The sequence below is a fragment of the Capricornis sumatraensis genome, chromosome 2 (genome assembly GCF_032405125.1).
Source record: "Capricornis sumatraensis isolate serow.1 chromosome 2, serow.2, whole genome shotgun sequence".
Classification (NCBI taxonomy): domain Eukaryota; kingdom Metazoa; phylum Chordata; class Mammalia; order Artiodactyla; family Bovidae; genus Capricornis; species Capricornis sumatraensis.
The window spans coordinates 99780900-99802961 of NC_091070.1; the positions used below are offsets into that span (position 1 = coordinate 99780900).

At 49.6% G+C, this 22062-nt stretch overlaps 1 protein-coding gene across 1 annotated transcript in view; it reads right to left on the reverse strand.

Moving 5' to 3' along the window:
- MCC (MCC regulator of WNT signaling pathway) overlaps positions 1–22062 on the reverse strand; it is a 305622-nt gene that overhangs the window by 16538 nt on the left and 267022 nt on the right. The window contains exons 13-15 of the mRNA XM_068964248.1: positions 8688–8922; positions 6118–6324; positions 2415–2515 (exon numbers count right to left, since the gene is read on the reverse strand). Coding sequence (XP_068820349.1) covers positions 2415–2515; positions 6118–6324; positions 8688–8922 — 543 coding nt within the window. The remainder of the gene's footprint in view (positions 1–2414; positions 2516–6117; positions 6325–8687; positions 8923–22062) is intronic.

The window sequence follows — 22062 nt, forward strand, 5'->3', positions numbered from 1 at the left end:
TGTATACAGTATAATTATGTTATTTTCCTTTCTCCTGTAGCCCTGTGGGTTCTTTCTTGGCTCCATATATCTGGGGCTTGATTAGAAATCCATGCTAACCAACTCAAGGCTGGCTATTGGAAATCCATTGTGACTGACACAACAAATGAAATCTCTTTATGTTTAGTCAGCAGAATCTGCACCCTGCTTGTGCTAGCGAGGGCCTCTGAGGTTCAGGGATCTTGAAAAATGCAGGGGCTTAGCTTACAGACACAATATCCAAATGGTTCCCAGTTGGAAGTGGGGAGTGGTTTGCGTCCCTGGTTTCTGATGCAATCACATCGTTAGGATTAGGTGAGGGCATTTTCTGCACAGCTTCTCTCTTCCCTCCTCAAGCAAAGCAATTACCATTTAACCACATGGCCAGAAGTGCTGGCAGTGTAGACACTGAGCTATTACAACTGGAAGGAAAGAGCAAAAGTGGCAGTGAGTCAATCAGGAGGGTAGTAAGATTCCCTACAAGGCAGCGTTTGGTCCACCCTTAGCCGGAGGCTACACTATAAAATCAACAGCCCTGGCTGGATCAAGACAGCAGCCTGAGCATGCACTGTAGCCTTCCTCTCCATTCCAAAGCCTCCCGAGTGATGGCAAACATATATATTTTTAACCTTAAAGAATTATGGAAACTAAGGAGCGTTCTTTGTCTGCCAGAAACTGTGAGCAGTCATAAAAAGGGAAAGCCAGGAGACACCTGGGTCAGACACGCAGCCTAGAGACCTCCGTCAGCAGGGAGGGACAGAAAGCGTGGAAGGCAAGCTTACGAGCCAGAGCCAAGTCACCAAGCTCAACTGTAAAGCTCACCTGTGAGGAAACAGTCAGTACAGCAGACAAGATATTAAGTATAAGTGTCCTCAGAGAAACGCAAGAAGATATCATCATTACGAGAGATTATAGATTTAATCAACAAAATAAACTCAACACATCAGTCAAACACCATGGTGGCTGTAGCGAGGTTGTTTAGTCGCTCTGCCATGTCTGACTCTTGGGACCCGGTGGACTGTAGCCCGCCAGGCTCCTCTGTCCATGGGGATTCTCCAGGCAAGAAGACTGGAGTGGGTTGGAAAGTGGACCTTAAGAACCTCCTCAGTTCAGTCACTCAGTCGTGTCCGACTCTTTGCGACCCCATGAACTGCAGCATGCCAGGCCTCCCTGTCCACCACCAACTCTTGGAGTTCACCCAAACCCATGTCCATCGAGTCGGTGATGCCATCCAGCCATCTCATCCTCGGTCGTCCCCTTCTCCTCCTGCCCCCAATCCCTCCCAGCATCAGAGTCTTTTCCAATGAGTCAACTCTTCGCATGAGGTGGCTAAAGTACTGGAGTTTCAGCTTCAGCATCAGTCCTTTCAATGAACACCCAGGACTGATCAGAACCGCACTATTCACAGGGCAGCCACAGCCATGTGAGCTACTGAATGCTCGACGTGCTGGCTCGTTTGAATCTGACGTGCAATAAGTATAAATGTACTAAATTCACAATAGATTTTGAAAATTTAGTAAAAAAAAAATTAGAAGAAAATTTTCCAAAAAAGAATTAGAAAAACTAGAAGAAAGAATATCTTTTAGAGATATGGATTTATATTTTGAAATATTTTGGATGTATGAGTGAAATACAATATGTTATAAAAGTGGACTATATCTGTTTCTTTTTTTAAAAAACATGGATCCTAGAACATTTAACATTACAGTGTGATTTGCATTACTTTTCTGCTGGACAGCCTTGCTGTCCTAGAACTGAGTGCAAGGGTGGGGAGAGGATGAAAAGTCAGGATATGGAAGACAGATCTAGAAAGGACAGAGAAACAGCCACAGTAGAGGAAAACGCCCGGAGGTAAATAAACTGAGGCTGTCTGAGTGGAAAGAGACCGAGATGGTGAGGCAGGTATTCTCATTGAAGGTGGAAACAAGGTAAAGACGTCTGTTTGTTTTCTCTTCAGTCAACTTAATTATGTTTATATTTGAGGAATATGCTATATGTATAAAGCAGCCAAAGAAACTGTTAAAAATTCCCTAAAGAGCCAACAGAATTTACCTGCAATATTCCATCCCAGTGATACCAAAAGACGCCTGTTTCGACTGTCACTGTTTAACACGGTCCTGAGATTCTAGCCAGTGCCGCACCACAATGGAAGGGTGAAGAAGCAGACCCTTTCTGTCTGCAGGTGGCATCACTGGATATATTTTCCTCTTGCACTCACCCTTCTGGCCTGCAGGCCTGCATGAGAAGGCGGTATGGGGCCTCCTTTCTCCCAGACACCTGTGATACTCCTGACGAGTGGCGTCAGCAGCTGGGAGAACCGACCCCAGCCATCACCCTTGCATACACCGCCACCCCTGGAAGAAACTGCCCCTCTGGGCAGCGGGCTGGGTGCTTACCGACGGATGGCGTTCGTGAACTCCGTGGCCAGCTCGCTGTCACCGCACGCCGTCCGCAGTTCGGCCAGGGACAGGGCAGGGGAGGCGGTGTCCGGACACTCCTGAGGGCGCAAAGCACCGGGTCAGGCCTGCGGCCGAGGGTGCCGCTGGCGGAGCGGGAGGCTGCCCCACGTCCCGAGCACTCACGGGCACCCAGGTCACACACACGCGTTCCCTCGTCTGACCACCGTGATGGCCTTCTGCAGCGGACACTATCAGTGTCCCCTCCTGGCCAAGGAGGACACCAAGGCTCAGGGAAGTGATGCTGTCCTGAGTCACTGCCAGGACCCGGCGGAACCGGGATGCCCACTCAGGCCAGCGCTCCTCACTCAGGAAAGACGCGTGGGAAACATACATGCTTGTGTGGTCCCTCCCGCACCCCACACCCTCCGGGGAGAAACCCGGTCTTCTCTGGATTCAGAGGCTTCACTGGGTCCAGGTAATCATCTAGAAAACCCAGGAGAAGGGAAGGAAAACGGAAGTGTGTCTTGGCATCAGACAGGAACTTTGACGTCACCTAACCCAACTCCTCCTGTTTTACAGATGAGGACACGTGAGAGCCTTTAGAGAAGGCCTAAACCCAGCGTAGAGCACAGTTCATTTATAACACCGTCATTGTGCCCATTTGAGTGGCCCGCTGTCTGCATACAGACGGAGGGCAGCTGCTCTGCTGTGGAATAAACAGAGGGGGACAGTGCTCATCTGATAATTTGCTCAGCAGACATTTCCTGTGGATTTACTACAACCCAGGCTCCAGAAGAAAAAGCTTGTGACCTGTTAAGACAGAATGTAGACAGAAGGCTGCATCTCAGTGGGTGAGCGCTCCAAGGGGTCAGGGGCCCAGGGCTGGAAGTCCAGTTGACAGGAGGCACGAGGGCGCCTCTGCCTGCCCACATAGATGCACCACACCCCCCCGGGGCTCGGGAGGAGAGCACTGCGTTTGAGCTCTCCTCCGGCCCCCAGCTCTGCTCTCTTCCCTCCGCTCCACCGGGCGTCTTGCAGCCCTGAGCCGCCACTGACCAGCTTTGCAATCTCTCCAGAGTCCAACACCCTCTGTGAGTACATCGACTCCCCTGCGGGGCTGACGTGTCTCCTTAAAGACAGGGCCAGCTTTGTTTCACCCAGCGCGGCCCACCGAGTGCGTCTAGTAATCTGCTGCACACAGACAAGAACTGAAAAAACCTAATGTGATTTGGTTAAGATGTGGGACTCAGCCTGTTGGCTGAAGGGAAGTTTTAAACAAAGCACGACACCCAACCACCTCCCTACCTCGAAGCAAGAGTAGGTGTTCTAAACTCCAGTCTGGCTGGCCACCTGTTTTTATTAAGGCCCACAGAGTAAGAATTGTGTTTTTATTTTTAAAATCAAGGGAAAGAAAGGACTATTTTATGATATGTAGGAATCACATGAAATTCAGATTTCAGTGTCTATAAATAAAGCATTGTTAGAACCCAGCCACGTGCCTCTGTGTCTGTATTGTCTCTTCCTTCGCAGTAAGGAAGAGACAGTTTTGCAATGGCAGAGTTACATAGGTGCAGCAGAATCTGTATGACCCCCAAATCCTAAAATATTGACTATTTGGCTCCAGCCTCTGCTCCAGACTGCTTGCCTCATCTACCAACAGATAAGACCAAATTAATAGCCCAGAAGGGAGATATTATTGATAGAGTAAATGGGTCTAATTTCTGAAAGACAAAATAATCAGCTTACTCTAATTTCATTACCTGAACAACACAGGGTACCTTTATAAAAGCTCTGTACTCTTAATGTAAAAAAATAAAAATAAATCATCTGGTCTTCTACGTCAAAGAGGTTTCTGTTTTTTGGAGCCATTCCACAGAATACAGTGCTTCCCCCAGTCAAAATAAATACTAAGAACCAGGGGAAAATGCTCAGCTCATGGGCCTCTCCTGGCAAGAGCTCAGTAAGTCCACTTCCACCCCACCCTAAGAGTACATACGCAAACACAGGAGCTCTGTTCCAGAGTGATGGCTCACAAACTCAAAGGGCTGTGCATAGATTCTGAAGCCGTTGCCACAGAATGGACAAGCCATGTCTGTGAGCCCCGGATTCTCCTGTGTGAAGACACACTGCTGCCCACCCCGTGGTCAGAGCCCTCCACCCCGTGGTCAGACCCCTCAGGCACTGGCATGTGGTCTTAGGGTGCACCCCATGGTGACCTTTCCCAAGCTCAGACTGTGTCACATCACTTCCTGCAAAAGCCCCTCTGTGATCCCTCCCCGTGCCCAGGACGGCGCAGCTGGTGGGTCTCTCCAGTCAACACATCAACCCCTCCTCCCCCTGGGCTTGGCCTGTGCTGCTCCATCAGCCCAGGGCAGACTTCCACATCCTTCCTGGCCTCTTCATCGGGCTCGCACCCACTCTCCACTGGGTCTGTGTTCAGGAAACCTGCCCCTAACCTCCAAAGCTGGATCGTGGGTCTGGCCTGTGGCCTCCCCTCGCACTGGGCATCGATCTTTGCACTCTGGGTGTTGTGTCCTCTGCTGTGATCATCCATCTGCCCATTGGTGTCCTGCACTGGAAGCTGAAATCCTGGCACTACCTCCAGCATCTTGCCTGGACCAGATCACATCCATCACAGGAATGGACGACTGAGAAGCAGCAGGGCCTTGGGAGAGCAGCCCCACTGGGTGCTGTGGCCCCAGCTCCCTTGGCACCCTTGTAGGTGAGAGTGGGCAGAGGGCGGCTATGGCCTCTGGAGCAGGCAGCACAGGGGAACCATTCTCTGTCACACAGCATCAGCAAGGGGCTTTCTTCTTAGGGACACCCCTCTGGTGGAGATACCCCTGCACCTGGGCCATGAGGGGCCACTCACAGGGCAGCAAGTCACTGCACGCCCACAGTCTTGGGCCAGAGATAAATGAGTCAGGAGCAGCTGGCGTTCATCAGAAACAGAAAATTGCACGCACGGGATTCCAGGACCCTGCGGCGAGGGATGTCTTTCTTTAGGGTCTAGACTATTTTTTTTCTCCAATGCAGTATTTGGAATTATTCTGTGATAGAGGATGACGGAATGAGCTTGAATTCTAGAAAAAAAGACTTGAGGGCTAATGAAAGTGTGAGCTTGCAAGATGATGCCAGCGGCAGCCCACACTCTGCGCTCTTCGGGGTAACCCCGCGCCCGCCTTCCTCCTCCTCTGCCTCAGGCCACCTCCTGCCTTCCACCTTAAGGAAGCTGAGGAGGAAACACGTAAGAGGAGGAGGACCAGAGTCAGCCAGTCTGGGGTTAAATCCTGATTCTGCCATTTACCAGCTGTGAGACCGCCCCCGCCCCCATTCTTTTATACCTCATTTTTGCCATGTAAAAGGGATAGCTCTTGCTTCCCGAGAGTCTTGAGACTCAGGGGAGATGACATGTGTGGTGATCAGTATCACGTGATCAACACTGATGATCCCACGGGCCAGGAGGAGGGCGTGGGGTGACTACCGGCCTCCTGGCCACTCCCTGGATGAGACTGTGATCTATGAGGTGCTTTACCTGCTACATAAAGTGAGGTGACAAAACGTGGACTTGGTTTCTTTGCACTCAAAACGTCACTGTCTTTCGGATCTCTAGAATGGCTGCAGTTCCTCTGCACATAAGGAAGCTGCGGGCAGTGGGCGCGGCTCTGCGGGAGGGGAGGCTGAGCCCGGGCCGCCCTACCTTGCTGGCCGCGTCCTTGCCTCCGCTGCTGGTGGAGCTGAGGGACCGCGTGCGCTGCTCCTTCTGCTCCTCCACCTCAGACTTGAGGTGCTCGATGTGGACCAGGTAGGCCTGCTCCTGGGCTTCTCGCGTGCTCAGCTTCAGCTCCAGGGCCTTCTTCTCCTTCTCCAGGAGGTAGAGCTGGGCCTTCAGCTCGGCCATCTCCTCCTGCGGGGCACAGAGCACACGAGGGGCTGGTGGGGTGACAGCAGGGACCCCGACTGCCACTCAAGGCCTCGCGGGAGACTGGACGGCTGTCTCCACATGCCCGCACCACGCCACAGGCTTTCCACTGTGCACCAGAACCGAGATCAACGGGTGGAAGGGACAGGCCTGCCGGCTTTGGCTCACAATAAGGAGCATCTTTCTAACAACCAGGAGATTCCACCTCCTCTTCTCCAGTGGTCATACTCACCTTGCTGGAGGCCAGTTTTCTGGCAGGCAGAGGCTAACCCGTATCAAAGAGGTTGAAGCATCTGACTAGGTCCCTTCTAAATTCCGTTTCCTTTCGCATTTTCCATGACACCAATCCATGGATATCATCACCCTCATGGCAGCTGGGTCCTGCAACCACGCTGGGCAGCTCGGGAGCACCCACAGCAGTGACACTGGCCCCAGGTCCTATCGACTTCAGGGCCCACATAAAATCCATGGAAACAGAGCCCTCCTCAGGTGACTATTCATCAGGTCACTTCTTGGAGTCTCTTGGAAAAGTCAAAGGAGAGTTTGCTGTGAAGAGTAAGAAGTGACCCCAAAATGGGGCAGTGCTCTCCTGGACCAGGTAACAGTGAGACGCACTAGCATTTACTGAGCATGTAACACTGCTTTAAATGGTTATCCTAAGCAGCTCATTCAGTCCTCTCATCCTGAGGTAGGTACTGTGAATATCTCCATTCATGGATGGGACACTGAGGTAAGCAGAGTCTACCATCTCTTCTCAGCCCACATACTGAGTAAATTATGGAGCCTGAGTTTGAACCCACGACATCCAGCTCAGAGGCCAGGTAAGCACCAAGCTACAGTCCCCCTTTAGAGGTGAGCCCCTTCATGACCCCTGTCCTTTGCGTCTGCTGGAGGGCAAGTCCACCACCCCATGACCACCTGGTCAGTCTCCCCAGTTCTTTCTGTGACCCTACTTAAACGGATTCTTCACACACTGAGTCACTTCATACACTGAATCCCTTGAGAGGGATTCACCAAGTCACTGACTGACTGCGGTCATCCCCGAAGTGACCTCCTCTGGGCTAACAAGCCACAGGCCTGCTGTGCTGTCTTGGGTAAGCCAGACCCGGGTTGGGGGATGGTCTCAGCTCCAATGTGGGGAAACACCGGGAGGGCACCCAGCACAGCTGGTTACACTCAGGGATGGTATTAGCCACAGAGAGGGCAATGTGCCGAGCAACTGCTCAAAAGACGACGCAAACCTTTCCTGACGATGACGTAAAACCAGGATGAAAGGTGTTTCCACACACTGAACCGTCTCATCTTTTGCCACCAGAAACAGGATTCTTAAGGTGCTGGCAACACTGTGTCCTGAGCTAATATGGACAGCCACGCCCAGAACAACACACAGACGCAAGCTTGAGAGAAGGAGAGATGAATGCGTGGGTGCCAGAGATGAAGCGGGCGTTCTGCCCAAGAGGAAAGACGAGGCAGCCACAGTGCTGGGCCCTGAGGGCTCGGATGGGTAGGGGCCCCAGGGCCTGAGCTTTAGCACCTGCACAAGGGCGGGGTGGACAGCCAGGCCGGAGCGCCCGAAGGGAGCACTACCTCGTAGAGGAGACTAGAAGGCTGCCTTCTGGAGGGGCGGCCAGGACACGTGTGTCCTCAGGTTTCGGGTGGGAAAAGAAAAGCCTCCTTTGAGGAATCAGATGACAAACCTGAGGGATGTATAAATGTACAACAGGAACTCTCCGCCAAGAATATAACAAAGACCAGTCCTAAATCTCTGAAACTGGCAAGTTCGAACAGGTCTAAGGCCACAAGTATCTACTGGGATATCTCTACCCAGGACGACCAGGACGAGGGTGAACTGGTGCCTGGGGTGTGATGGGGAAGGTGGTTGTTGGCGCCCCACACAGCACCAAATGGACAAGGGGGTCAGGAAACCAGGGCTCCTGTCCAAAGGCTGCCCTGGCCTTGCTCTGTTCTCCTCGCCTCACCTTAACATCAGCATCAACCCAGGAAGCACCGGCAAGCATTCTGGAGGCCGATCGGAGGCTGTTTCACCCTGCCGAGGCCTCTTCTGGCTTCTCCTGGAGATGAGGTGTCCCATTCTGGCCTGGGACCCCCTGAGGTTTCTCCAGTGCTGAGTGCATCTCTCTAGGAGCACTTCCAGCTCAGGGGACCCTGGACTACTGAAACCACTCCTGTCTACACACGAGGTTCTGGCTGTCCTCCTGTGGAGAGGCAACTGAACATGGATGGCTAACCAGCTTTCGAGAGGCCTTTTTATGTTTCCTCCTGACGACAGCGGAGTGCAGGGGATGAGGGTTTGAGAAAAGGCACCCCCTCCCCACTCCCACGGATACCTTCATGGCCATGAGCTCCTGCATCAGCACCGCGTTCTCCAGGTCTAGTCGCTGGCTGTCCCCCCGGGGCTTGACATCGTAGCTGAGAGGGTCGATGTGGATGCTCTCCAGCTCCAGCATGGTCAGCTTGACTGCCGCCCGGTCGTTCCTGAGCTGCTGGATGTAGTCCTTCAGCCTTTGCTCATCTTCTTTAGTGAACTCCGTGTCACAGCTGCTGGCTGTGGAGCTGGTCGTGCTGAGAAGATAAAACAAACCACCTCACTGCATCTCCAGTAACTGCTAACAGAGCTTTTCCTCCTCATTCTTCTCCAGTACTTTGGCCACCTCATGCGAAGAGTTGACTCATTGGAAAAGACTCTGATGTTGGGAGGGATTGGGGGCAAGAGGAAAAGGGGACGACAGAGGATGAGATGGCTGGATGGCATCACCGACTCGATGGACATGAGTTTGAGTGAACTCCAGGCGATGGTGATGGACAGGGAGGCCTGGCGTGCTGCAGTTCATGGGGTTGCAAAGAGTTGGACACGACTGAGCGACTGAATTGAACTGAACTGAACTTCTCCATACCTTCCTCTCCCAATAGCACCTAGATGGTAATGGCAAAACATCAACAACAAAAAACATTCTTCCTAGCACTGGACATCAACACCACCTTTTGGGAAAGAAACGATGTGAAGAATATCAGAAATGTCTGCACCCTTTAAGACAACATGTGGACTCTAGAAATGAATTCTAAGGAAATAATTCCACAGAAGCAAAAAGATACACACATACAAAGATGTTTCATGGAATATAAGGTTTAGTGAGTTATAGTATATATCAAAAAGAAGAAAATGACGTAGACATTATGGAAATAATTATGACAATGGTGGAGAGAGTTTGAGGAAATAGGATGAAAAATATATCATAAAAATAGTTGTACACACTGCTATATTAAAGATGGATAACCAACAAGGACCTACTCTATAGCACAGGGAACTCTGCTCAATGTTATGTGGCAGCCTGGATGGGACGGGAGTTTGGGGGAGAACGGATACACATATATGTATGACTGAGTCCTTTCACTGTTCACCTGAAACTATCATAGTCTTATTAATCAGCTATACCCCAATAAAAAATAAAGAGTTTAAATTAAAACAAAATAGGTGTGCTTATGGACAAGACTTAACAAAAGGGATACGTTAAAGGAACAGGGCAAGGTGAAGGACTAAGTATCTGTAGTATGACCTGCAGACTGTGTGTGCACACGCACTGTGCACACACCCCAGACCACTGACAGCTGCCCCGGGCGGTGGGAGCCGGAAAGAAGGGCCGTGGGGGCACCTTCTGTGGGTCGCATTGCCACAGCTTGGAAAGCAGGGTGCCCCCAGGCCTCCCCCATCATGGATGAATATAAGTCCTTCAGAGGGACACAGGCGGTCCAAGGGGCCCTTGGCCACTCACCCTGTGGGAATGCTAAGGGGGCTGGCAGTTCTAAGGAGCACCTGGGCCTGAACCCCGGGAACGTGACAGGCCATGCATGTTTCTGTGGGTTCCAGAGTCCCATGGCAGGGTGAGCACCACAGGAAAACTGCAGCCTGGCTCTCAAGACCTACAGTGGTTTCTCTGGACGCCCCTGCACTTGACATGGCCCGCATGGAACTGGCTTTGGAAAGATGGCAGATAAATAAGCAAGGGGCCTATTTAGCTGTCAGCAAACAGGTCAGCCTGGCATCATCATCTCTGCCGTTACCTGAAAGTGGAGGTTCTGAGACATTTCGTGGCTGGAACCCAGTGCAGCTGGGCCTAGGCTCACAAGATTTCCATTGTGAGGTGCTGAGCCAGGAGCAGGGACTGGTATCCACAGGCTGTTCCACTGCCTGGAGCCCAGGCCTGCCCTCCTCACCTCACAGCAACAGGGGTAACAGCCCCCCAGCCAGCAGATGAAATCTCACAACCTCGGTGTGACAAGAACGTCCCATTCTTGTCTGTGACACATTATCAAGAAGTTGAGCCTTCCAGGGACGGAAGGGTGGAAGGGATGGTAGTCCACACACACGAGGAAGAGGACTCCCTAGGGCTCTGGTGGTCTCCAAGTCAGAGAACTCCGGCCAGCATAAAAGCTCCCGATTACCACAGACGCTCTGAGGCCCCCTACCCGCTCTGACTCCATCAGGACGGAGCGAGATCAGTCTGACCAACACACAACACCTCTTTAGAGGTGGTGATGGTTACTTACACGTGTCCAGTGGAGGTGGGCGGGGAGAGCTGGTCAGAGTGTGGGGCCGAATGCCAGGTCTCATAGGGCCTCATAGGGTTGTGTTTTCTCTCTAGAATTAGATGGAGAAGCCCCTGGAGGGTCTGTACTAGAGGACTGACAGGATTCACCTTACATTTTAACAGGCTCCCTCTGTCTGCTGTACTGAGGAGGGATGCAGGGAGGTGAGGTCAGAGACAGGGAACCCTTTTGGGGGCTATTGTAACAAGCTCTGGAGAGAAGGTGGAAGCTGAGAAGACAGGAAGGAGGTTAAAAATTCTTCATCCATCAGTGCTGTGTTCTCAAGCTGTATTTTAAAAAGGATGAGACGGGACAAGCAGCCACGCCCTCCAGTTGGAACCTTCAGGTGTGACGTCATACACAAAGCAGCGCAAGGGAGCATGAAAGAGCAGCGGTGTTGCCAGCAGAGGGCGCGGGGAGCCGGCGCGGCGTCCGCGGTGACAGCGTCCAGGAGTGACTCGGCCTGCGGAGAGGGGTCCTCTCTCAGCGCCTCAGCCTTCTTCAGTAAAGCTCGGTGACAGGCATGCCTCACACAGAACCACCCTCCTGGGTGGTTTGTCAACACAGTGTGGAGGGATAGATGCCTAAGTCCTAAGGTCCCACACGTGAGCAAAATCAGAGTGCACTGAAGCGGTGGCAGTGTTCACAGCGCATTCCACGTGACTGAGTGAGGCGATGCCCTCCCCAGACACGGCATGTTTAGACAGCACGGTGCTGGGAAATAGCAACACTTTTTTTCCAGTGAGTGGGGAGAAGGCTTCAGGTAGGAAAATCCTCTCCCATGAAGCTGAGACTCACCACCAGGAGTCCACTTTACAGCTTCTTTTCATGAAAAGTCACTTTGGAAAATTTTAAATATACAGAAAACCCAGAGAGAAACTAATACCTGGGTGGCCTTTTTTCATGTTTTCTTTGAAATGCTGCTTTAGAAATGGAACACACTTGGGCTTCCCTGGTGGTACAGCAGGTGAGAGTCTTCCTGCCAGAGCAGGGGACACAGCTTCCAGTCCTGGTCTGGGAGGGCTGCACATGCCGCGGAGCAACTAAGCCCCCCTGCCGCGACTCCTGGGCCCACGGGCTGCAACCGCGGAAGCCCATGAACCTAGAGCCTGTGCTCCGTAACAAGAGACGCCACCACAAGGACAAGCCCGTGTTCTGCAACTAGAGAGCAGCCCCCTCTCTCCACAACTAGAGAAGGCCCACTCACAGCAGTGAAGAACCGGTGCAACCAAGTATAATAAATACATAATTTAAAAAAAGACATAAAACATACTTGAGGTACCCTTTGATTCCTGTCACTTAAAAAAGATATTGCCTACAAATTGAAGGTAACTTACACCGGTCAGCATGGCCATCATCAAAAAGTTTACAAATAGTAAATGCTGGTGAGTGTGTGAAGAAAAGGGAACTCTCCTGCCTAACTGGTGGGACTGTAAGTTGGTGCAGCCACAGTGGCAAACAGTATGGGGTTTCCTCAGAAACCTAAAAGTAGAGTTACCATATGATTCAGCAATCCTACTCTTGGGCATGTATCTGGACAAAACTATAATTCACAAACATACACGCACCCCTACGTTCGTTCACAGCAGTACTGTTTACAATAGCCAAGAGATGGAAGCAACAGATGAATGGATAAAGAAGATATGGTGTGTGTGTGTGTGTGTGTGTGTATAAAATGGAATATTAGCCATAAAAAGTACAAAATAATGCCATTTGCAGCAATGTGGACGCAACTGGAGATTATCTTACTAAGGGAAGCAAATCAGAAATGCCATATCACTTATATGTGGCATATAAAATGGGACACCAATGAACCCATCTATGAAATAGGTTTCCATGAGGTCGCAGAGTCACACACAACTGACTGACTAAATTGAACTAATGAAACAGAAACAGGGACACAGAGAATGGACTGGTGGGTGCCAAGGAGGAGGGGTGGGAGAGGGAAGCATCGAGAGTTTGGTGTATACAGGATGGATAAACTGATATCAGTTCAGTTCAGTAGCTCAGTCGTGTCTGACTCTTTGCGACCCCATGAATCGCAGCACGCCAGGCCTCCCTGTCCATCACCATCTCCCGGAGTTCACTCAGACTCATGTCCACTGAGTCAGTGATGCCACCCAGCCATCTCATCCTCTGACGTCCCCTTCTCCTCCTGCCCCCAATCCCTCCCAGCATCAGAGTCTTTTCCAATGAGTCAACTCTTCGCATGAGGTGGCCAAAGTACTGGAGGTTCAGCTTTAGCATCATTCCTTCCAAAGAAATCCCAGGGCTGATCTCCTTCAGAATGGACTGGTTGGATCTCCTTGTAGTCCAAGAGACTCTCAAGAGTCTTCTCCAACACCACACTTCAAAAGCATCAATTCTTTCTCGCTCAGCCTTCTTCACAGTCCAACTCTCACATCCACACATGACCACTGGAAAAACCATAGCCTTGACTAGACGGACCTTAGTCGGCAAAATAATGTCTCTGCTTTTGAATATACTATCTAGGTTGGTCATAACTTTTCTTCCAAGTAGTAAGCGTCTTTTAATTTCATGGCTGCAATCACCATCTACAGTGATTTTGGAGCCCCCCAAAATAAAGTCTGACACTGTTTCCACTGTTTCTCCATCTATTTCCCATGAAGTGATGGGACCGGATGCCATGATCTTCGTTTTCTGAATGTTGAGCTTTAAGCCAACTTTTTCGCTCTCCTCTTTCATTTTCATCAAGAGGCTTTTTAGCTCCTCTTCACTTTCTGCCATAAGGTTGGTGTCATCTGCATATCTGAGGTTACTGATCTTTCTCCCGGCAATCTTGATTCCAGCTTGTGCTTCTTCCAGTCCAGCGTTTCTCATGATGTGCTCTGCATATAAGTTAAATGAGCAGGGTGACAATATACAGCCTTGACGTACTCCTTTTCCTATTTGGAACCAGTCTGTTGTTCCATGTCCAGTTCTAACTGTTGCTTCCTGACCTGCATACAGATTTCTCAAGAGGCAGGTTAGGTGGTCTGGTATTCCCATGTCTTTCAGAATTTTCCACAATTTATTGTGATCCACACAGTCACAGGTTTTGGCATAGTCAATAAAACAGAAATAGATGTTTTTCTGGAACTCTCTTGCTTTTTCGATGATCAAGTGGATGTTGGCAATTTGATCTCTGGTTCCTCAGCCTTTTCTAAAACCAGCTTGAACATCAGGGAGTTCACGGTTCACGTATTGCTGAAGCCTGGCTTGGAGAATTTTGAGCATTACTTTACTAGCATGTGAGATGAGTGCAATTGTGCGGTAGTTTGAGCATTCTTTGGCATTGCCTTTCTTTGGGATTGGAATGAAAACTGACCTTTTCCAGTCCTGTAGCCACTGCTGAGTTTTCCAAATTTGCTGGCATATTGAGTGCAGCACTGTCACAGCATCATCTTTCAGGATTTGAAACAGCTCAACTGGAATTCCATCACCTCCACTAGCTTTGTTCGTAGTGATGCTTCCTAAGGCCCACTTGACTTCACATTCCAGGATGTCTGGCTCTAGATTAGTGATCACATCATCATGATTATCTGGGTCATGATAGAGATATGATTTATATATATATATATTATATATAATATATACAGATATATAAAACTGGTGTATATAGGATGGATAAACAACAAGGCGCTACTATATAGCCCAGGGAACTCTATTCAATATCCTGTGATAAACAATAGTGGAAAACAATGCATATATATGTATAACTGAGGCACTCTGCTATACAGCAGTAATTAACACAACATCATAAATCAAATATACCTCAGTAAAAATTAAAAAAACTACTTCAAAACTCAAAGGACAGTAGAACCTAGAGTTAGTTCTCCAAATATTCTGCAGGCCCTGAAAGGTTAATTTGTTGGCATATTTTCTGTTTAGCAGGACTGGTGCTCCCCAGTGGTTGTCAAAGACTAGTGGTGAGGCTGGGGATGGCAGTATCACCTGGGAACTTGTTAAGAATGCATGTTCCCAGACTCCACGACCCAGACTCACAGAGTCGGGAATGCTGGAGGAGGGCAGCCATCTGTTTTAAAATGTACCATCCAGCTGATTCTGAGGCTCAGGCAGATTTGAGAACAACTGGTCAACCCCACAGGATAAGTGGGCATTTGCAAAGTAGCCTGTAAGGTAATGGGACCCCATCCCAAATTCTCTCGGGAGTGGCCACTACGTTCCTGGGCTGATCTGGTGGGTACCAGTGAGTGCGAGCAGGTCTCTGACATCAGGCAGACCCGAGTAAATGACCCTCCTCTATCCATGCCTAGCTTTATGGTCCAGAGTAAATTACCCAAGCTTTCCAGCTGTGCTAAAGTGGGGTCCTGAAGCTGGCAGGGCGCACACTGTGCTTGCTTTGGGGGAGGCAGAGGGGGAGGGAAGCTGGGCCAGTGGCCTCTCCACACCCAACACCAGACCCAGGACCTCCCTCTTGGGATGGCAGCCACCTAGCAGGTCCTGCAGAAAACTGCCTGTCTGAGGGACAGCACAACAGCCAGTGCTGACCGGACCTGAACACCCCCAAGAACTGCCTGGGAGACACTGACCTGGGTGGGTAGAGGCTGCCCGGCTTTGGGGTGTCCTGGAACCCTCTGGGACCTGGGCTTGATTCGAGTTTGGCAGGGAAGGCTCTGTCTCACCCTCTCTACTGTGGTAGAGTTTTAAGAGAGAAAGAAACTGAAAAGGGCAAAAGGTCTCCCCCAACAGTCTCTACCTCCATGGAAAGCTCAGGGCTGTAATGCTTTTCCAGGGGAGAGTTTAATTCCAGATAAGCGCCCAGCCCGGCAGCCCCTCCAGGCAGCTTCCCTCTCCTTCCAGAACACCCCAGCGGGCAACGGATCAGGCGAGGCTCATTACAGTTCTGCTCTGTGCTCCCACGGTCCTACCCGGAATATGGCTCTGACAGTGCTGGGTGGAGGGGAGGCCATGGCCCTTTCTCAGCCTCCTCTAGACAAAGGCGTGGTCTCCAGAGAGCTGGCTGCCGCTGCCGGGTGGGGGCAAGTCAGCCATTAACCCTCGGGCTGGGAATGCAGGCGGATCTCAGGATGAGCACACTTGTCGAGGGGGTATATGTCCGAGGGAGCTGGGCTCCTCCTCTGCAGTGTGAGACAGATGGTGGGAGAGGGGCAGATGAAGGAAAGCCCGGTGTTTTGCTCTGGTTTCTCGAGGAGCCAGGCCAGGTTGCATGGGTTTCTCCTTTCCTGATGCTCTGCTTGAGCTCCCCTCGGCTGGCTCGGTTCAGAGTCCATTAGTGGCCTGTGGGACGTCTGCTCACTGCGCACATGGGGGCCTCCAGCGAGGGGAGCGCTTGCTGGCCGGCCCGGGGCCCCACCCACTGCCGGCCTGATCGCGGTGGGACTGGATGCTCCAGGAGAGTTCAGATGGCCTCTCTTCTGTCCCTCTCCACTGTGTCTGATCCTTGTCCTCAAGACAGCTTCCCCTCTTGCTTTATAGGGAAAAAAAATCCCATCTTTGTTTTTCAGCTTCCTCATCTTGTCTTGGCAGAAAAGAAGATTTCTTTTGCCTTGAAAACCAGAGATGGATTCTTCCTAAAGTTTTTCTCAATGCCTTACATGGCTCCCAGTTACAATCTCACTTACACCAAGTGCCACCGGGGGGCCTTCTAGTTGCTGAGCATTTAAAATTTATTTGAAGGGTGGCAGGGGTCCTCTGTCCATGGAATTCTCCAGGTAGGAACACTGGAGTGGGTAGCCTATACCTTCTCCTGGGGATCTTCCCAACCCAGGGATCAAATCCAGGTCTCATGCATTGCAGGCAGATTCTTTACCAGCTGAGCCACCACGGAAGCTCAAGAATACTGGAGTGGGTAGTCTATCCCTTCTCCAGCAGATCTTCCTGACCCAGGAACTGAACTAGGGTCTCCTGCACTGCAGGCGGATTCTTTACCAGCTGAGCTACCAGGGAAGCTACTGCTGAGAAGAAGGACACACACAGAGATGCCTAAACATATAACAACACTAAGGGGAAAAGGAATGGAAAGGCAAGATTCAGGAGTCTGATTAACAGGATCCTTTTCGGGGTAAAATGGGATGGAGTCACATTTTTAAAGATGCCATGTGTTGGTCTGTTGACGACACAAGCCTGCCCCTTCTCCTGGGACCCTCCCCTCCTCTCTGCCCCCGAGGCTCCTGTGGAACCGCTAGGACCACAGATAACTGGGGAGGCGCTTGAGCCCAGCTGGGCAAGATGTTCCTTCCTAGGATTTTCTTACTTGACAAGAGTGAAACCAGTCAGCCCAGTGCACTGATGGGGGTGGCATGTGGGTTTTCTGTTGTCTGGGGAGCGGCCTGCAGCAGGGAGGTGTGGGGGCCACAGGGGCCAGGTGAGGCCTGGTTCTCCTGCTCATCAGAGCTTTCTGCCCTCAGCCTGGGTCCACGGCTCCTGTGTGGGAGACCCGATATCCACCCCCAGATTTGAGTATGCGTCTGCCACTGGCAACCGAGGGGCTAGCAGGTAATTAAAAAATGGGCGGCTGAATCTGTGAAGACACTCTCCAGACTGTGCGCCGCATTGTTTTCAGTGAGGGTCCTCGCATGGGCAATTTTATGTAATGCTTGGATTTCAACTGTTAAGCTTACTTTTAATACAATGAGCATATCATTTTTGGGGAATCAGCAAGTCTTAAGAAAAGTGAAAGCATTTCAACTCTCTAGTTCTCATAGAAGCTAAATGATAAGTGACAGGACATTTCTGCAGGAGGCCTACACACCATGCTATCATCATGTGGAGAACTGTGTCTGAGCTGGACTTTAGGACTGATGAGCACTCCTAAGCCTAAGTCCCAAGGACTCCAGATAGACTCTCCTGGTACTTGGGTGGGGAAGGCACCTCTTTTTTTCAGAGGGAAGTAGACGTGCCTACTCTGACAGTCAGATCAAGTCTGACTCTCATTCCTGGAAGGTAGCTGATTTGCAGGGGGTACATAGGGTTATCCTAACTGGATGGCTGCTTCAAGTCCATTCATCCTTTCAGTGGACACAATTCCACTGTTCTCAGTCTTTCTTTCTGTTCCAGGGAAACTTCATCTTAGGTCTTGGAAGGTGAGGGCTGGGCACCTCTGCTGCTCTCTCTCCATTTGAACTGAGGCCTCAGTGTGAGAGGTCAGCCAGGTGGAATCCCAGTTCCCTGGGTGTTTCCCGAGCTAAATGCAAGGCTGCAATCACAGGCTCACAGGGTTGGCACCTGCTGGCAGGACAGAAGGGACCCCAGCCTCCAAAAGGGCAAACTTGCTGTGGCTGACGCTGTCTTAGCCCCTTGTCCTATTACAGATTTAGATCAATGATCGTGCTTCTAACCAATGAGCTGAAAGTGTAATGCTTGACAAAAAGAGCAGGTCTGACCAAGAATTCCCATTCTCACTTCTCAGCAGTTTAGTCCACTTGCCTCACTGCTGTGATACATTGATAAAGCTATCCAGGCAACCCACATTACCTAGTTACTCTGTCTGTTAAGACAATTATATTTTCTAATGAAGCTGCAGCTGTGGTTTTGCAAGAAAAAAAAAAAAGTGCTTCAAAACTGCGAGAGCAGCATCTCTGGGCTCCTGACTACAGAGTCAGCTGTTGGGCTGGTTACCATGTTCATTCTCCTCCCTGGGAACCACCCCTCCGCTGCTCAGTTCCAAAACCACGACCTTTCAGTTATCGGGAGCTGCCGTGTACTACCAGTCTGAAGCCTGGCACTCAGCATTCCTTTCCCGAGACCTGGGGGAGCAATTGGCTGGCACTCTGATTAGAAGTCTCTCTGCCAGCTGGCTACAGTGGGCGGGGAGGGGACTGGTGGAGCCACATACAGCTCCACCCCGGAGGCCTCTGGTCTGTCTTTCGTCTATAATCTTGACAAGCTGGGAAGGCTGAGTGGAACGCCAAGATTTACAAACAAAATCACTTATAATTATGAAAGCGTCTGCTGGTTTGCGACTTTTTTCTTTTTGCGGGGGACTTTTTTTTCTGAGCCACACTGAACATAATCAGCAGCCTGGTTGTGTCAGGTCCCAGGAATGTGCGTTGCCGCATGAATGCCTGGCGTGTGGTTCCTTTGTGCCCTCTGAGCTGCTCTGATTTGGGTGGGAATGTGAAAGGGAATTTTTAGGGAGAATTGAGTGAAATCTGACTGCGTAAGCCCTCTGTACTTTGATTGGGAAGGTCTGTTTAAGACTGAATTTAGTTCATAGGGTCAATCTTTAATGAGGTCATCTTTGCAAATAGAAACTATGTTCTGAGTAATCTCAATCTACAGAAATACATCACCTCAAATTAAGCTTCTCAGGTCAGGAAGCAACAGTTAGAACTGGACATGGAACAACAGACTGGTTCCAAATAGGAAAAGGAGCACGTCAAGGCTATATATTGTCACCCTGCTTATTTAACTTCTTGCAGAGTACATCATGAGAAACGCTGGGTTGGAAGAAGCACAAGCTGGAATCAAGATTTCTGGGAGAAAGATCAATAACCTCAGATATGCAGATGACACCACCCTTATGGCAGAAAGTGAAGAAGAACTAAAAAGCCTGTTGATGAAAGTGAAAGAGGAGAGTGAAAAAGTTGGCTTAAAGCTCAACATTCAGAAAATGAAGATCATGGCATCTGGTCCCATCACTTTACAGCAAATAGATGGGGAAACAGTGGAAACAGTGTCAGACTTTATTTTGGGGGGCTCCAAAATCACTGCAGATGGTGATTACAGCCATGAAATTAAAGAAAAGTTATGACCAACCTAGATAGCATCTTAAAAGAGCTGAGACATCACTTTGCCAACAAAGTTCCTTCTAGTCAAGGCTATGGTTTTTCTAGTAGTCATGTATGAATGTGAGAGTTGGATTATAAAGAACGCCAAGCGCCAAAGAATTGATGTTTTTGAACTGTGGTGTTGGAGAAGATTCTTGAGAGTTCCTTGGACTGCAAGGAGATCCAACCAGTCCATTCTGAAGGAGATCAGTCCTGGGTGTTCTTTGGAAGGAATGATGCTAAAGCTGAAACTCCAGTAGTTTGGCCACCTCATGAGAAAAGTTGACTCATTGGAAAAGACTGTGATGCTGGGAGGGATTGGGGGCAGGAGGAGAAGGGGACGACAGAGGATGAGATGGCTGGATGGCATCACTGACTCGATGGATGTGAGTTTGAGTGAACTCCGGGAGTTGGTGATGGACAGGGAGGCCTGGTGTGCTGTAGTTCATGGGGTCGCAAAGAGTCGGACACGACTGAGTGATTAAAATATTTCTAAGCAATATTCACCATTACAGTTTCCACTGAAGGGCTGGAGAGAAAATGTTCCCACTCCTGCCTGACTCTACATTTGAGTCTGACTTAGATTAAAGCAACATAATTATTTTGCAGGTGGGGAGGTATAAGCTAAAAACCTGTAAGAAACCCTTTATAAGCTCCTGAAACAGCACACAATACCTGTCAACCCAACTCTTGTGCTCACTAATTCAACAGGACAGAATTTACTGACAACGTGAGAACTGCATTTCTATTCTAAATGAATGTGGAAATTACCGATCATCCACATCTGGAAAAGTCAATAGGAAGAGCATCTGCTTTATGAGTTGAAACAAAATAATCTGGTTTTAAGAAAATAAATAAATGATTATCTGTGCTTTGCTTCCTTGAATAAGACAACCGTTGCTGGAGTCAAAAGGAAATAACTCCCTTGTGTCTGTGGGCACCTGGCCAAGTGTGTTACTGGGAATGTCGCCTTTCCTGAGGCACCAGGTCCAGAACAGGTAAGTCTGCACTTGGGCAGATGGCCAGGATCCTGCCAGCAGGAGAGACAGCTGGGATCATTATGGTCCCTTCAGGTACCGAATAAAACATCAGTATTTCTCCTTTTGCCCTTGAGATTGAATACACCCTTATGTGGTTTTGGTTGCTTGACCTGTAAGCAAACAGCATTTTTTAAGTCATAAGCTCCAACCTGGCCCAGTGAAAAGAATACATTTGGTGCCGCAGTCTGGGCTCGCGTCCGAACACCCTTCTGAGCTGTCAGTTACGTGCCTTCATGTAGGCAGGTCACTCACACATCTCTGAGCCGAGGCTCTCTCACCTGTAAAAATGGGGTCATTACTCTTCCTATCTTTTGTGATGTGGTTATTACATGAGAATCTCTAACAAAGTACTTTCTAGACAGAACTGGAACATAAAGGGAAGGCATTCTATTTGCAGCAACATGGATGGACCTAGGGATTATCACACTAAGTGAAGTAAGAGAGAAAGACAAACATATGATATCACTTACATTCAGAATCTAAAATATGATACAAATGAACTTATTTATGAAACCGAAATAGGCTCACAGACATAGAAAGCAAACTTATGCCTACCAAAGGGGGAAGGGGGTGGGAGAGATAAATTAGGAGTTTGGGGTTAGCAGATACAAACCACTATATATATATGTATCAAATAAACAAATAACAAGGTATTAGTGTATAGCACAGAGAACTATATTCAATATTACATATTAAACTAAAATGGAAAAGAATATGAAGAAATATATATATACACATATATGAATCACTAGCTGTATACCAGAAACTAACACAATATTGTAAATCAATTTTAATTAAAAAAAAAAAAGAAAGAAAAAGGGAAAGCATTCATGTTTTAGGAATTTTGGTGACAAGACATGAGATCATTAGAAAACGTTTCATTATGACTCTCCACCCACACCCAGTGGAATCCAACCGCTTCAGCAAATTATACACACAGCAAGGTGTTCACTGTTTCCCTCCCCATCTTGTTCAAGCACCCGCCTCAGTTTTCTAGATTCACGGATACTGAACTTGAACCCCGGTTCATCCTAAGCATCTGCTAAACACATGCTATGAATATGGCCTCACTCTACAGGGCAAAAGGTGGGAGAAGGGAAGCCTGCTGCCTGAGAAGGGTTTGCGAAGGACACAGGCACAGGAGGAAGGGAGAGAACGCAGCCTGGAACTAGGAGGCGGTCTGGGGCTTGGGTGCTTCGGGACCATTTGCAGCACATGGGCCTTCACCACCCTCGATGCTTCTTGAAAATCAAAGACTGTTAGGAAATGGAGGGCAGAACAAAGTGGGAAAGGGTACAAGACAGAAAGCAACAGCTGGGTTCGGC